This window comes from Musca domestica, unplaced genomic scaffold, assembly GCF_030504385.1.
Source record: "Musca domestica strain aabys unplaced genomic scaffold, Musca_domestica.polishedcontigs.V.1.1 1, whole genome shotgun sequence".
NCBI classification, from domain to species: domain Eukaryota; kingdom Metazoa; phylum Arthropoda; class Insecta; order Diptera; family Muscidae; genus Musca; species Musca domestica.
The window spans coordinates 32,600,405-32,618,583 of record NW_026712114.1 but is presented as its reverse complement, the minus strand read 5'-3'; the positions used below and the strand labels follow the sequence as shown (position 1 = coordinate 32,618,583).

The 18,179-nt window shown below is 38.3% G+C and overlaps 1 protein-coding gene across 1 annotated transcript; it reads left to right on the top strand.

The window, feature by feature from the left end:
• The first annotated feature begins 12,577 nt into the window (after nt 1-12,577).
• Nucleotides 12,578-13,491, top strand: LOC131802206 (endoribonuclease Dcr-1-like). The gene has a single exon (XM_059121897.1). The coding sequence runs from the start codon at nt 12,695-12,697 to the stop codon at nt 13,313-13,315; it is 621 nt and encodes a 206-aa protein (XP_058977880.1). The 5' UTR covers nt 12,578-12,694; the 3' UTR covers nt 13,316-13,491.
• The last annotated feature ends 4,688 nt before the right edge of the window (nt 13,492-18,179 follow it).

Here is an 18,179-nt window from a genome sequence, read left to right as displayed (position 1 = left end):
ATTTGATTCTATAGTAATGCTAATATTAAATTCGACGTTTTGTGACTTAATTCCATTTTTGGCATACACTTTTTTATACAAAATTTCACTTTTTGATAGAATTACACTTTTTTTGAGCATTTTTATCCTAATAATAGAAAAAAAGAACGTTGTATTACTCTACAAAACACCAACAGCTATGGTGCTTCTGGGTTGGCGGCCCCTGGTCGGAGATTTGTACCTCCGAGTCAATCCGGTGCATAGAACCGGCCGGCGTGGGATTCCCATGACACCTGTCGATCACCTACATAAGGAGGCGAAGGTCTTACCGGTGCGACAGCATAACAAAATGCTGTCAATGCAATACCAGGTTGGGTGTTGTAGACAAAGCCATCCGAATCACTATCCTGTGGATAGGCAACCTCCGCCCATGCACGTTAGGAAAGACCTTCATGATCCTCTAGATCTACCAGCCCATTAAGCGGGACTGAATAGTATTCACTCTAATGCGGTCTCAGAAGCCATTGATGGATATAGAGTGAATACTGTGATAGGAGACCATCCCCTCCCGTCGCAGGTAAAGAACGAGAGCTGCCCGGACAAACCCTAGTAGTTTTGGCTCAATTACGATCCGGATGGTGCAGCCGCCTAAATTCCTATTTGGCCCGGATTAACAGCGAAGTGTAGAACATCTGCCCAGCTTGTGGCACAGGCCACATGACACGCTGCACCTATTTCGCTGCCAAGCATACTCACCTAACTTCAGTCTCGTTATGGACACAACCCATACATGTTTCATCCTTTTTGAGACTGGACTTAGAGGCAGAACCTGATTGAATGGAATCAGAAAAATGAAAAACGAACACAGATGTAAGAGCTGCTACAAAACAACAACTTCTATTTTTTTGCTATGGTTCAGTTTGTTTGTCTTTAAAAATGTCTAAATTAATAGTTATGTGGACCTGTCCCGTATTTAACAATGCCAACATAATTCAAGTACTTTAGCAACCATAAAATTCTTAGAAGTGTCAATTTTGCAGACTGGTTCCGCGTTCATTTAATGAGTGCTCCCAGCTGATTGCGTTTTGCTCATGTCTTTTTCGTAAACAACAGAGGTATTCGGTGTTTTACTTTCACTTTATTTTTTATCGGCATTCTTTTTTGCCTTTCTTATTTGTTTCGTTGGGGACGTCTTTCATTTTGGTATCCCAAATTTGCACCGCCTATCGTCTCCACAGAGGGGAGCGTTGCAAATTTCTAAGTTCTTACAAGCAATCGGTTCCATCCAATAATCCATATCCACCATGTCATTTCATTGGTGCGATAATCTGCATACAGCAGTTTTTAGTCCTCGTGACTATCAAGTTGAACTTTTAGCTGCTGCATTTGAGCGCAACACCATGATATGTTTGGGCCATAAATCGTCCAAGGAATTCATTGCGTTAAAACTGTTGCAAGAATTGGGACATAAGCAACGACTGCTAGATAACAAAATTGCTATTTATCTTAGTACGAGCAAGGCGCCGGCAATGTTTACAATGTTGCAACACTTAACAGATTTGAGGGTATGCCAGGAGCCAAGCACTACTTTTGATGATCTGCCTCGGGGGTTTAATGTTTACATTTTGCAACCGAAAACATGTCTACATTTGATGCGCGAGGGTGTTCTCAAGATGGAAAAAGTATATTTGCTGGTATTGGATGATTGTCATCAGGATACATTATTTGCAGACATGCGAGAAATATTTAGTAGTTTTTATAAAATCGAAGACCTACAAGATATGCCAAAAGTGTTGGGTCTAGCTGGTCCTTTGCATAGTGCGGGTTGTGACTTAGCTGAACTGTCTGCAATGCTTAATGGCCTAGAAAAGACCGTCAAATGTCGAACGGAAACAGCAAGCGACATTGTCACAGTTTTAAGGTAAATAACTCTAGATTCTTTTAGCATTTGTCTTAAAGTGTGGGTACATAAGCAGCTTGGCATATTTTGTGACACATTATAAAGGCTTGCTCCCGGACTTAACAGTTAAATAGAAATTTTGGCTACAAAAATGTAAATGTAATTGGAAAATATTAAAGTTGAGTGAATTTAGAAAAGTAACAGTTTTTACAACCTTTTTATTTTGTAGATTCTAAGATATAGACATGGTGTATTAGTATGGGTGTACCATGGTTAAACTAAGAATGTAAAGTCACTTCATTTTCTGTAATTTACCTTGTCAAATTTCACTGCATAGAAAGCAGTTTCGCTTCTTTGATTTTTGTATGTACAATGAATTCATAAATATATATTTTGACAAAGTCTGCATGACATAACCTTCTTAATTCTACAAGGGGCTGTATTAAATATTTTACCACAGTAGGGAAGTTGCATGGTACAATAAAAAGGTATGGTAGAACTACCAGCTGATTACAATTTTTTTTCTTAAAGAGCCCGACTTCTGCCAATTTTTTGTATGTATTTATTGTTTTGAAAAATGAAAACAAAATATTTTCAAAACCAATGATTGAAAAACACGTACATTGCGGTTCGCGCATAAAAGCTATGAACCATTTTGGCCATTAAATTGAAAGATTAAACAGTTTGGATCGAATTTTTGAGGGACAACCCATTTTAAAAAATCATTTAAAAAATTAAAACAACTTGCTGTATATAAATTTGAACGAGTCTGACAGGAAGCGGGCATAGCATCAGGGCTGTATTTCTGTAGTTTTACGAAGCTGCTCTACCTCCTTATTGTACCATGGGAAGTTGAATATTTGTATAAGCTAAGTCGAATTTTAGGTAACACTGCCATATAATATTTTAACTGTACACTTTCATATTTTTATTATTGTTTGATTTTATTACAGTTAGCAGCAAACCCCAGCTTATTTGATTCTATAGTAATGCTAATATTAAATTCGACGTTTTGTGACTTAATTCCATTTTTGGCATACACTTTTTTATACAAAATTTCACTTTTTGATAGAATTACACTTTTTTTGAGCATTTTTATCCTAATAATAGAAAAAAAGAACGTTGTATTACTCTACAAAACACCAACAGCTATGGTGCTTCTGGGTTGGCGGCCCCTGGTCGGAGATTTGTACCTCCGAGTCAATCCGGTGCATAGAACCGGCCGGCGTGGGATTCCCATGACACCTGTCGATCACCTACATAAGGAGGCGAAGGTCTTACCGGTGCGACAGCATAACAAAATGCTGTCAATGCAATACCAGGTTGGGTGTTGTAGACAAAGCCATCCGAATCACTATCCTGTGGATAGGCAACCTCCGCCCATGCACGTTAGGAAAGACCTTCATGATCCTCTAGATCTACCAGCCCATTAAGCGGGACTGAATAGTATTCACTCTAATGCGGTCTCAGAAGCCATTGATGGATATAGAGTGAATACTGTGATAGGAGACCATCCCCTCCCGTCGCAGGTAAAGAACGAGAGCTGCCCGGACAAACCCTAGTAGTTTTGGCTCAATTACGATCCGGATGGTGCAGCCGCCTAAATTCCTATTTGGCCCGGATTAACAGCGAAGTGTAGAACATCTGCCCAGCTTGTGGCACAGGCCACATGACACGCTGCACCTATTTCGCTGCCAAGCATACTCACCTAACTTCAGTCTCGTTATGGACACAACCCATACATGTTTCATCCTTTTTGAGACTGGACTTAGAGGCAGAACCTGATTGAATGGAATCAGAAAAATGAAAAACGAACACAGATGTAAGAGCTGCTACAAAACAACAACTTCTATTTTTTTTGCTATGGTTCAGTTTGTTTGTCTTTAAAAATGTCTAAATTAATAGTTATGTGGACCTGTCCCGTATTTAACAATGCCAACATAATTCAAGTACTTTAGCAACCATAAAATTCTTAGAAGTGTCAATTTTGCAGACTGGTTCCGCGTTCATTTAATGAGTGCTCCCAGCTGATTGCGTTTTGCTCATGTCTTTTTCGTAAACAACAGAGGTATTCGGTGTTTTACTTTCACTTTATTTTTTATCGGCATTCTTTTTTGCCTTTCTTATTTGTTTCGTTGGGGACGTCTTTCATTTTGGTATCCCAAATTTGCACCGCCTATCGTCTCCACAGAGGGGAGCGTTGCAAATTTCTAAGTTCTTACAAGCAATCGGTTCCATCCAATAATCCATATCCACCATGTCATTTCATTGGTGCGATAATCTGCATACAGCAGTTTTTAGTCCTCGTGACTATCAAGTTGAACTTTTAGCTGCTGCATTTGAGCGCAACACCATGATATGTTTGGGCCATAAATCGTCCAAGGAATTCATTGCGTTAAAACTGTTGCAAGAATTGGGACATAAGCAACGACTGCTAGATAACAAAATTGCTATTTATCTTAGTACGAGCAAGGCGCCGGCAATGTTTACAATGTTGCAACACTTAACAGATTTGAGGGTATGCCAGGAGCCAAGCACTACTTTTGATGATCTGCCTCGGGGGTTTAATGTTTACATTTTGCAACCGAAAACATGTCTACATTTGATGCGCGAGGGTGTTCTCAAGATGGAAAAAGTATATTTGCTGGTATTGGATGATTGTCATCAGGATACATTATTTGCAGACATGCGAGAAATATTTAGTAGTTTTTATAAAATCGAAGACCTACAAGATATGCCAAAAGTGTTGGGTCTAGCTGGTCCTTTGCATAGTGCGGGTTGTGACTTAGCTGAACTGTCTGCAATGCTTAATGGCCTAGAAAAGACCGTCAAATGTCGAACGGAAACAGCAAGCGACATTGTCACAGTTTTAAGGTAAATAACTCTAGATTCTTTTAGCATTTGTCTTAAAGTGTGGGTACATAAGCAGCTTGGCATATTTTGTGACACATTATAAAGGCTGCTCCCGGACTTAACAGTTAAATAGAAATTTTGGCTACAAAAATGTAAATGTAATTGGAAAATATTAAAGTTGAGTGAATTTAGAAAAGTAACAGTTTTTACAACCTTTTTATTTTGTAGATTCTAAGATATAGACATGGTGTATTAGTATGGGTGTACCATGGTTAAACTAAGAATGTAAAGTCACTTCATTTTCTGTAATTTACCTTGTCAAATTTCACTGCATAGAAAGCAGTTTCGCTTCTTTGATTTTTGTATGTACAATGAATTCATAAATATATATTTTGACAAAGTCTGCATGACATAACCTTCTTAATTCTACAAGGGGCTGTATTAAATATTTTACCACAGTAGGGAAGTTGCATGGTACAATAAAAAGGTATGGTAGAACTACCAGCTGATTACAATTTTTTTTCTTAAAGAGCCCGACTTCTGCCAATTTTTTGTATGTATTTATTGTTTTGAAAAATGAAAACAAAATATTTTCAAAACCAATGATTGAAAAACACGTACATTGCGGTTCGCGCATAAAAGCTATGAACCATTTTGGCCATTAAATTGAAAGATTAAACAGTTTGGATCGAATTTTTGAGGGACAACCCATTTTAAAAAATCATTTAAAAAATTAAAACAACTTGCTGTATATAAATTTGAACGAGTCTGACAGGAAGCGGGCATAGCATCAGGGCTGTATTTCTGTAGTTTTACGAAGCTGCTCTACCTCCTTATTGTACCATGGGAAGTTGAATATTTGTATAAGCTAAGTCGAATTTTAGGTAACACTGCCATATAATATTTTAACTGTACACTTTCATATTTTTATTATTGTTTGATTTTATTACAGTTAGCAGCAAACCCCAGCTTATTTGATTCTATAGTAATGCTAATATTAAATTCGACGTTTTGTGACTTAATTCCATTTTTGGCATACACTTTTTTATACAAAATTTCACTTTTTGATAGAATTACACTTTTTTTGAGCATTTTTATCCTAATAATAGAAAAAAAGAACGTTGTATTACTCTACAAAACACCAACAGCTATGGTGCTTCTGGGTTGGCGGCCCCTGGTCGGAGATTTGTACCTCCGAGTCAATCCGGTGCATAGAACCGGCCGGCGTGGGATTCCCATGACACCTGTCGATCACCTACATAAGGAGGCGAAGGTCTTACCGGTGCGACAGCATAACAAAATGCTGTCAATGCAATACCAGGTTGGGTGTTGTAGACAAAGCCATCCGAATCACTATCCTGTGGATAGGCAACCTCCGCCCATGCACGTTAGGAAAGACCTTCATGATCCTCTAGATCTACCAGCCCATTAAGCGGGACTGAATAGTATTCACTCTAATGCGGTCTCAGAAGCCATTGATGGATATAGAGTGAATACTGTGATAGGAGACCATCCCCTCCCGTCGCAGGTAAAGAACGAGAGCTGCCCGGACAAACCCTAGTAGTTTTGGCTCAATTACGATCCGGATGGTGCAGCCGCCTAAATTCCTATTTGGCCCGGATTAACAGCGAAGTGTAGAACATCTGCCCAGCTTGTGGCACAGGCCACATGACACGCTGCACCTATTTCGCTGCCAAGCATACTCACCTAACTTCAGTCTCGTTATGGACACAACCCATACATGTTTCATCCTTTTTGAGACTGGACTTAGAGGCAGAACCTGATTGAATGGAATCAGAAAAATGAAAAACGAACACAGATGTAAGAGCTGCTACAAAACAACAACTTCTATTTTTTTTGCTATGGTTCAGTTTGTTTGTCTTTAAAAATGTCTAAATTAATAGTTATGTGGACCTGTCCCGTATTTAACAATGCCAACATAATTCAAGTACTTTAGCAACCATAAAATTCTTAGAAGTGTCAATTTTGCAGACTGGTTCCGCGTTCATTTAATGAGTGCTCCCAGCTGATTGCGTTTTGCTCATGTCTTTTTCGTAAACAACAGAGGTATTCGGTGTTTTACTTTCACTTTATTTTTTATCGGCATTCTTTTTTGCCTTTCTTATTTGTTTCGTTGGGGACGTCTTTCATTTTGGTATCCCAAATTTGCACCGCCTATCGTCTCCACAGAGGGGAGCGTTGCAAATTTCTAAGTTCTTACAAGCAATCGGTTCCATCCAATAATCCATATCCACCATGTCATTTCATTGGTGCGATAATCTGCATACAGCAGTTTTTAGTCCTCGTGACTATCAAGTTGAACTTTTAGCTGCTGCATTTGAGCGCAACACCATGATATGTTTGGGCCATAAATCGTCCAAGGAATTCATTGCGTTAAAACTGTTGCAAGAATTGGGACATAAGCAACGACTGCTAGATAACAAAATTGCTATTTATCTTAGTACGAGCAAGGCGCCGGCAATGTTTACAATGTTGCAACACTTAACAGATTTGAGGGTATGCCAGGAGCCAAGCACTACTTTTGATGATCTGCCTCGGGGGTTTAATGTTTACATTTTGCAACCGAAAACATGTCTACATTTGATGCGCGAGGGTGTTCTCAAGATGGAAAAAGTATATTTGCTGGTATTGGATGATTGTCATCAGGATACATTATTTGCAGACATGCGAGAAATATTTAGTAGTTTTTATAAAATCGAAGACCTACAAGATATGCCAAAAGTGTTGGGTCTAGCTGGTCCTTTGCATAGTGCGGGTTGTGACTTAGCTGAACTGTCTGCAATGCTTAATGGCCTAGAAAAGACCGTCAAATGTCGAACGGAAACAGCAAGCGACATTGTCACAGTTTTAAGGTAAATAACTCTAGATTCTTTTAGCATTTGTCTTAAAGTGTGGGTACATAAGCAGCTTGGCATATTTTGTGACACATTATAAAGGCTTGCTCCCGGACTTAACAGTTAAATAGAAATTTTGGCTACAAAAATGTAAATGTAATTGGAAAATATTAAAGTTGAGTGAATTTAGAAAAGTAACAGTTTTTACAACCTTTTTATTTTGTAGATTCTAAGATATAGACATGGTGTATTAGTATGGGTGTACCATGGTTAAACTAAGAATGTAAAGTCACTTCATTTTCTGTAATTTACCTTGTCAAATTTCACTGCATAGAAAGCAGTTTCGCTTCTTTGATTTTTGTATGTACAATGAATTCATAAATATATATTTTGACAAAGTCTGCATGACATAACCTTCTTAATTCTACAAGGGGCTGTATTAAATATTTTACCACAGTAGGGAAGTTGCATGGTACAATAAAAAGGTATGGTAGAACTACCAGCTGATTACAATTTTTTTTCTTAAAGAGCCCGACTTCTGCCAATTTTTTGTATGTATTTATTGTTTTGAAAAATGAAAACAAAATATTTTCAAAACCAATGATTGAAAAACACGTACATTGCGGTTCGCGCATAAAAGCTATGAACCATTTTGGCCATTAAATTGAAAGATTAAACAGTTTGGATCGAATTTTTGAGGGACAACCCATTTTAAAAAATCATTTAAAAAATTAAAACAACTTGCTGTATATAAATTTGAACGAGTCTGACAGGAAGCGGGCATAGCATCAGGGCTGTATTTCTGTAGTTTTACGAAGCTGCTCTACCTCCTTATTGTACCATGGGAAGTTGAATATTTGTATAAGCTAAGTCGAATTTTAGGTAACACTGCCATATAATATTTTAACTGTACACTTTCATATTTTTATTATTGTTTGATTTTATTACAGTTAGCAGCAAACCCCAGCTTATTTGATTCTATAGTAATGCTAATATTAAATTCGACGTTTTGTGACTTAATTCCATTTTTGGCATACACTTTTTTATACAAAATTTCACTTTTTGATAGAATTACACTTTTTTTGAGCATTTTTATCCTAATAATAGAAAAAAAGAACGTTGTATTACTCTACAAAACACCAACAGCTATGGTGCTTCTGGGTTGGCGGCCCCTGGTCGGAGATTTGTACCTCCGAGTCAATCCGGTGCATAGAACCGGCCGGCGTGGGATTCCCATGACACCTGTCGATCACCTACATAAGGAGGCGAAGGTCTTACCGGTGCGACAGCATAACAAAATGCTGTCAATGCAATACCAGGTTGGGTGTTGTAGACAAAGCCATCCGAATCACTATCCTGTGGATAGGCAACCTCCGCCCATGCACGTTAGGAAAGACCTTCATGATCCTCTAGATCTACCAGCCCATTAAGCGGGACTGAATAGTATTCACTCTAATGCGGTCTCAGAAGCCATTGATGGATATAGAGTGAATACTGTGATAGGAGACCATCCCCTCCCGTCGCAGGTAAAGAACGAGAGCTGCCCGGACAAACCCTAGTAGTTTTGGCTCAATTACGATCCGGATGGTGCAGCCGCCTAAATTCCTATTTGGCCCGGATTAACAGCGAAGTGTAGAACATCTGCCCAGCTTGTGGCACAGGCCACATGACACGCTGCACCTATTTCGCTGCCAAGCATACTCACCTAACTTCAGTCTCGTTATGGACACAACCCATACATGTTTCATCCTTTTTGAGACTGGACTTAGAGGCAGAACCTGATTGAATGGAATCAGAAAAATGAAAAACGAACACAGATGTAAGAGCTGCTACAAAACAACAACTTCTATTTTTTTTGCTATGGTTCAGTTTGTTTGTCTTTAAAAATGTCTAAATTAATAGTTATGTGGACCTGTCCCGTATTTAACAATGCCAACATAATTCAAGTACTTTAGCAACCATAAAATTCTTAGAAGTGTCAATTTTGCAGACTGGTTCCGCGTTCATTTAATGAGTGCTCCCAGCTGATTGCGTTTTGCTCATGTCTTTTTCGTAAACAACAGAGGTATTCGGTGTTTTACTTTCACTTTATTTTTTATCGGCATTCTTTTTTGCCTTTCTTATTTGTTTCGTTGGGGACGTCTTTCATTTTGGTATCCCAAATTTGCACCGCCTATCGTCTCCACAGAGGGGAGCGTTGCAAATTTCTAAGTTCTTACAAGCAATCGGTTCCATCCAATAATCCATATCCACCATGTCATTTCATTGGTGCGATAATCTGCATACAGCAGTTTTTAGTCCTCGTGACTATCAAGTTGAACTTTTAGCTGCTGCATTTGAGCGCAACACCATGATATGTTTGGGCCATAAATCGTCCAAGGAATTCATTGCGTTAAAACTGTTGCAAGAATTGGGACATAAGCAACGACTGCTAGATAACAAAATTGCTATTTATCTTAGTACGAGCAAGGCGCCGGCAATGTTTACAATGTTGCAACACTTAACAGATTTGAGGGTATGCCAGGAGCCAAGCACTACTTTTGATGATCTGCCTCGGGGGTTTAATGTTTACATTTTGCAACCGAAAACATGTCTACATTTGATGCGCGAGGGTGTTCTCAAGATGGAAAAAGTATATTTGCTGGTATTGGATGATTGTCATCAGGATACATTATTTGCAGACATGCGAGAAATATTTAGTAGTTTTTATAAAATCGAAGACCTACAAGATATGCCAAAAGTGTTGGGTCTAGCTGGTCCTTTGCATAGTGCGGGTTGTGACTTAGCTGAACTGTCTGCAATGCTTAATGGCCTAGAAAAGACCGTCAAATGTCGAACGGAAACAGCAAGCGACATTGTCACAGTTTTAAGGTAAATAACTCTAGATTCTTTTAGCATTTGTCTTAAAGTGTGGGTACATAAGCAGCTTGGCATATTTTGTGACACATTATAAAGGCTTGCTCCCGGACTTAACAGTTAAATAGAAATTTTGGCTACAAAAATGTAAATGTAATTGGAAAATATTAAAGTTGAGTGAATTTAGAAAAGTAACAGTTTTTACAACCTTTTTATTTTGTAGATTCTAAGATATAGACATGGTGTATTAGTATGGGTGTACCATGGTTAAACTAAGAATGTAAAGTCACTTCATTTTCTGTAATTTACCTTGTCAAATTTCACTGCATAGAAAGCAGTTTCGCTTCTTTGATTTTTGTATGTACAATGAATTCATAAATATATATTTTGACAAAGTCTGCATGACATAACCTTCTTAATTCTACAAGGGGCTGTATTAAATATTTTACCACAGTAGGGAAGTTGCATGGTACAATAAAAAGGTATGGTAGAACTACCAGCTGATTACAATTTTTTTTCTTAAAGAGCCCGACTTCTGCCAATTTTTTGTATGTATTTATTGTTTTGAAAAATGAAAACAAAATATTTTCAAAACCAATGATTGAAAAACACGTACATTGCGGTTCGCGCATAAAAGCTATGAACCATTTTGGCCATTAAATTGAAAGATTAAACAGTTTGGATCGAATTTTTGAGGGACAACCCATTTTAAAAAATCATTTAAAAAATTAAAACAACTTGCTGTATATAAATTTGAACGAGTCTGACAGGAAGCGGGCATAGCGTCAGGGCTGTATTTCTGTAGTTTTACGAAGCTGCTCTACCTCCTTATTGTACCATGGGAAGTTGAATATTTGTATAAGCTAAGTCGAATTTTAGGTAACACTGCCATATAATATTTTAACTGTACACTTTCATATTTTTATTATTGTTTGATTTTATTACAGTTAGCAGCAAACCCCAGCTTATTTGATTCTATAGTAATGCTAATATTAAATTCGACGTTTTGTGACTTAATTCCATTTTTGGCATACACTTTTTTATACAAAATTTCACTTTTTGATAGAATTACACTTTTTTTGAGCATTTTTATCCTAATAATAGAAAAAAAGAACGTTGTATTACTCTACAAAACACCAACAGCTATGGTGCTTCTGGGTTGGCGGCCCCTGGTCGGAGATTTGTACCTCCGAGTCAATCCGGTGCATAGAACCGGCCGGCGTGGGATTCCCATGACACCTGTCGATCACCTACATAAGGAGGCGAAGGTCTTACCGGTGCGACAGCATAACAAAATGCTGTCAATGCAATACCAGGTTGGGTGTTGTAGACAAAGCCATCCGAATCACTATCCTGTGGATAGGCAACCTCCGCCCATGCACGTTAGGAAAGACCTTCATGATCCTCTAGATCTACCAGCCCATTAAGCGGGACTGAATAGTATTCACTCTAATGCGGTCTCAGAAGCCATTGATGGATATAGAGTGAATACTGTGATAGGAGACCATCCCCTCCCGTCGCAGGTAAAGAACGAGAGCTGCCCGGACAAACCCTAGTAGTTTTGGCTCAATTACGATCCGGATGGTGCAGCCGCCTAAATTCCTATTTGGCCCGGATTAACAGCGAAGTGTAGAACATCTGCCCAGCTTGTGGCACAGGCCACATGACACGCTGCACCTATTTCGCTGCCAAGCATACTCACCTAACTTCAGTCTCGTTATGGACACAACCCATACATGTTTCATCCTTTTTGAGACTGGACTTAGAGGCAGAACCTGATTGAATGGAATCAGAAAAATGAAAAACGAACACAGATGTAAGAGCTGCTACAAAACAACAACTTCTATTTTTTTTGCTATGGTTCAGTTTGTTTGTCTTTAAAAATGTCTAAATTAATAGTTATGTGGACCTGTCCCGTATTTAACAATGCCAACATAATTCAAGTACTTTAGCAACCATAAAATTCTTAGAAGTGTCAATTTTGCAGACTGGTTCCGCGTTCATTTAATGAGTGCTCCCAGCTGATTGCGTTTTGCTCATGTCTTTTTCGTAAACAACAGAGGTATTCGGTGTTTTACTTTCACTTTATTTTTTATCGGCATTCTTTTTTGCCTTTCTTATTTGTTTCGTTGGGGACGTCTTTCATTTTGGTATCCCAAATTTGCACCGCCTATCGTCTCCACAGAGGGGAGCGTTGCAAATTTCTAAGTTCTTACAAGCAATCGGTTCCATCCAATAATCCATATCCACCATGTCATTTCATTGGTGCGATAATCTGCATACAGCAGTTTTTAGTCCTCGTGACTATCAAGTTGAACTTTTAGCTGCTGCATTTGAGCGCAACACCATGATATGTTTGGGCCATAAATCGTCCAAGGAATTCATTGCGTTAAAACTGTTGCAAGAATTGGGACATAAGCAACGACTGCTAGATAACAAAATTGCTATTTATCTTAGTACGAGCAAGGCGCCGGCAATGTTTACAATGTTGCAACACTTAACAGATTTGAGGGTATGCCAGGAGCCAAGCACTACTTTTGATGATCTGCCTCGGGGGTTTAATGTTTACATTTTGCAACCGAAAACATGTCTACATTTGATGCGCGAGGGTGTTCTCAAGATGGAAAAAGTATATTTGCTGGTATTGGATGATTGTCATCAGGATACATTATTTGCAGACATGCGAGAAATATTTAGTAGTTTTTATAAAATCGAAGACCTACAAGATATGCCAAAAGTGTTGGGTCTAGCTGGTCCTTTGCATAGTGCGGGTTGTGACTTAGCTGAACTGTCTGCAATGCTTAATGGCCTAGAAAAGACCGTCAAATGTCGAACGGAAACAGCAAGCGACATTGTCACAGTTTTAAGGTAAATAACTCTAGATTCTTTTAGCATTTGTCTTAAAGTGTGGGTACATAAGCAGCTTGGCATATTTTGTGACACATTATAAAGGCTTGCTCCCGGACTTAACAGTTAAATAGAAATTTTGGCTACAAAAATGTAAATGTAATTGGAAAATATTAAAGTTGAGTGAATTTAGAAAAGTAACAGTTTTTACAACCTTTTTATTTTGTAGATTCTAAGATATAGACATGGTGTATTAGTATGGGTGTACCATGGTTAAACTAAGAATGTAAAGTCACTTCATTTTCTGTAATTTACCTTGTCAAATTTCACTGCATAGAAAGCAGTTTCGCTTCTTTGATTTTTGTATGTACAATGAATTCATAAATATATATTTTGACAAAGTCTGCATGACATAACCTTCTTAATTCTACAAGGGGCTGTATTAAATATTTTACCACAGTAGGGAAGTTGCATGGTACAATAAAAAGGTATGGTAGAACTACCAGCTGATTACAATTTTTTTTCTTAAAGAGCCCGACTTCTGCCAATTTTTTGTATGTATTTATTGTTTTGAAAAATGAAAACAAAATATTTTCAAAACCAATGATTGAAAAACACGTACATTGCGGTTCGCGCATAAAAGCTATGAACCATTTTGGCCATTAAATTGAAAGATTAAACAGTTTGGATCGAATTTTTGAGGGACAACCCATTTTAAAAAATCATTTAAAAAATTAAAACAACTTGCTGTATATAAATTTGAACGAGTCTGACAGGAAGCGGGCATAGCATCAGGGCTGTATTTCTGTAGTTTTACGAAGCTGCTCTACCTCCTTATTGTACCATGGGAAGTTGAATATTTGTATAAGCTAAGTCGAATTTTAGGTAACACTGCCATATAATATTTTAACTGTACACTTTCATATTTTTATTATTGTTTGATTTTATTACAGTTAGCAGCAAACCCCAGCTTATTTGATTCTATAGTAATGCTAATATTAAATTCGACGTTTTGTGACTTAATTCCATTTTTGGCATACACTTTTTTATACAAAATTTCACTTTTTGATAGAATTACACTTTTTTTGAGCATTTTTATCCTAATAATAGAAAAAAAGAACGTTGTATTACTCTACAAAACACCAACAGCTATGGTGCTTCTGGGTTGGCGGCCCCTGGTCGGAGATTTGTACCTCCGAGTCAATCCGGTGCATAGAACCGGCCGGCGTGGGATTCCCATGACACCTGTCGATCACCTACATAAGGAGGCGAAGGTCTTACCGGTGCGACAGCATAACAAAATGCTGTCAATGCAATACCAGGTTGGGTGTTGTAGACAAAGCCATCCGAATCACTATCCTGTGGATAGGCAACCTCCGCCCATGCACGTTAGGAAAGACCTTCATGATCCTCTAGATCTACCAGCCCATTAAGCGGGACTGAATAGTATTCACTCTAATGCGGTCTCAGAAGCCATTGATGGATATAGAGTGAATACTGTGATAGGAGACCATCCCCTCCCGTCGCAGGTAAAGAACGAGAGCTGCCCGGACAAACCCTAGTAGTTTTGGCTCAATTACGATCCGGATGGTGCAGCCGCCTAAATTCCTATTTGGCCCGGATTAACAGCGAAGTGTAGAACATCTGCCCAGCTTGTGGCACAGGCCACATGACACGCTGCACCTATTTCGCTGCCAAGCATACTCACCTAACTTCAGTCTCGTTATGGACACAACCCATACATGTTTCATCCTTTTTGAGACTGGACTTAGAGGCAGAACCTGATTGAATGGAATCAGAAAAATGAAAAACGAACACAGATGTAAGAGCTGCTACAAAACAACAACTTCTATTTTTTTTGCTATGGTTCAGTTTGTTTGTCTTTAAAAATGTCTAAATTAATAGTTATGTGGACCTGTCCCGTATTTAACAATGCCAACATAATTCAAGTACTTTAGCAACCATAAAATTCTTAGAAGTGTCAATTTTGCAGACTGGTTCCGCGTTCATTTAATGAGTGCTCCCAGCTGATTGCGTTTTGCTCATGTCTTTTTCGTAAACAACAGAGGTATTCGGTGTTTTACTTTCACTTTATTTTTTATCGGCATTCTTTTTTGCCTTTCTTATTTGTTTCGTTGGGGACGTCTTTCATTTTGGTATCCCAAATTTGCACCGCCTATCGTCTCCACAGAGGGGAGCGTTGCAAATTTCTAAGTTCTTACAAGCAATCGGTTCCATCCAATAATCCATATCCACCATGTCATTTCATTGGTGCGATAATCTGCATACAGCAGTTTTTAGTCCTCGTGACTATCAAGTTGAACTTTTAGCTGCTGCATTTGAGCGCAACACCATGATATGTTTGGGCCATAAATCGTCCAAGGAATTCATTGCGTTAAAACTGTTGCAAGAATTGGGACATAAGCAACGACTGCTAGATAACAAAATTGCTATTTATCTTAGTACGAGCAAGGCGCCGGCAATGTTTACAATGTTGCAACACTTAACAGATTTGAGGGTATGCCAGGAGCCAAGCACTACTTTTGATGATCTGCCTCGGGGGTTTAATGTTTACATTTTGCAACCGAAAACATGTCTACATTTGATGCGCGAGGGTGTTCTCAAGATGGAAAAAGTATATTTGCTGGTATTGGATGATTGTCATCAGGATACATTATTTGCAGACATGCGAGAAATATTTAGTAGTTTTTATAAAATCGAAGACCTACAAGATATGCCAAAAGTGTTGGGTCTAGCTGGTCCTTTGCATAGTGCGGGTTGTGACTTAGCTGAACTGTCTGCAATGCTTAATGGCCTAGAAAAGACCGTCAAATGTCGAACGGAAACAGCAAGCGACATTGTCACAGTTTTAAGGTAAATAACTCTAGATTCTTTTAGCATTTGTCTTAAAGTGTGGGTACATAAGCAGCTTGGCATATTTTGTGACACATTATAAAGGCTTGCTCCCGGACTTAACAGTTAAATAGAAATTTTGGCTACAAAAATGTAAATGTAATTGGAAAATATTAAAGTTGAGTGAATTTAGAAAAGTAACAGTTTTTACAACCTTTTTATTTTGTAGATTCTAAGATATAGACATGGTGTATTAGTATGGGTGTACCATGGTTAAACTAAGAATGTAAAGTCACTTCATTTTCTGTAATTTACCTTGTCAAATTTCACTGCATAGAAAGCAGTTTCGCTTCTTTGATTTTTGTATGTACAATGAATTCATAAATATATATTTTGACAAAGTCTGCATGACATAACCTTCTTAATTCTACAAGGGGCTGTATTAAATATTTTACCACAGTAGGGAAGTTGCATGGTACAATAAAAAGGTATGGTAGAACTACCAGCTGATTACAATTTTTTTTCTTAAAGAGCCCGACTTCTGCCAATTTTTTGTATGTATTTATTGTTTTGAAAAATGAAAACAAAATATTTTCAAAACCAATGATTGAAAAACACGTACATTGCGGTTCGCGCATAAAAGCTATGAACCATTTTGGCCATTAAATTGAAAGATTAAACAGTTTGGATCGAATTTTTGAGGGACAACCCATTTTAAAAAATCATTTAAAAAATTAAAACAACTTGCTGTATATAAATTTGAACGAGTCTGACAGGAAGCGGGCATAGCATCAGGGCTGTATTTCTGTAGTTTTACGAAGCTGCTCTACCTCCTTATTGTACCATGGGAAGTTGAATATTTGTATAAGCTAAGTCGAATTTTAGGTAACACTGCCATATAATATTTTAACTGTACACTTTCATATTTTTATTATTGTTTGATTTTATTACAGTTAGCAGCAAACCCCAGCTTATTTGATTCTATAGTAATGCTAATATTAAATTCGACGTTTTGTGACTTAATTCCATTTTTGGCATACACTTTTTTATACAAAATTTCACTTTTTGATAGAATTACACTTTTTTTGAGCATTTTTATCCTAATAATAGAAAAAAAGAACGTTGTATTACTCTACAAAACACCAACAACTATGGTGCTTCTGGGTTGGCGGCCCCTGGTCGGAGATTTGTACCTCCGAGTCAATCCGGTGCATAGAACCGGCCGGCGTGGGATTCCCATGACACCTGTCGATCACCTACATAAGGAGGCGAAGGTCTTACCGGTGCGACAGCATAACAAAATGCTGTCAATGCAATACCAGGTTGGGTGTTGTAGACAAAGCCATCCGAATCACTATCCTGTGGATAGGCAACCTCCGCCCATGCACGTTAGGAAAGACCTTCATGATCCTCTAGATCTACCAGCCCATTAAGCGGGACTGAATAGTATTCACTCTAATGCGGTCTCAGAAGCCATTGATGGATATAGAGTGAATACTGTGATAGGAGACCATCCCCTCCCGTCGCAGGTAAAGAACGAGAGCTGCCCGGACAAACCCTAGTAGTTTTGGCTCAATTACGATCCGGATGGTGCAGCCGCCTAAATTCCTATTTGGCCCGGATTAACAGCGAAGTGTAGAACATCTGCCCAGCTTGTGGCACAGGCCACATGACACGCTGCACCTATTTCGCTGCCAAGCATACTCACCTAACTTCAGTCTCGTTATGGACACAACCCATACATGTTTCATCCTTTTTGAGACTGGACTTAGAGGCAGAACCTGATTGAATGGAATCAGAAAAATGAAAAACGAACACAGATGTAAGAGCTGCTACAAAACAACAACTTCTATTTTTTTTGCTATGGTTCAGTTTGTTTGTCTTTAAAAATGTCTAAATTAATAGTTATGTGGACCTGTCCCGTATTTAACAATGCCAACATAATTCAAGTACTTTAGCAACCATAAAATTCTTAGAAGTGTCAATTTTGCAGACTGGTTCCGCGTTCATTTAATGAGTGCTCCCAGCTGATTGCG

What these genes read in the sequence shown, in the direction of transcription:
- LOC131802206 (XM_059121897.1), top strand. Translation starts at nt 12,695, where the DNA reads ATGTCATTTCATTGGTGCGATAATCTGCATACAGCAGTTTTTAGTCCT.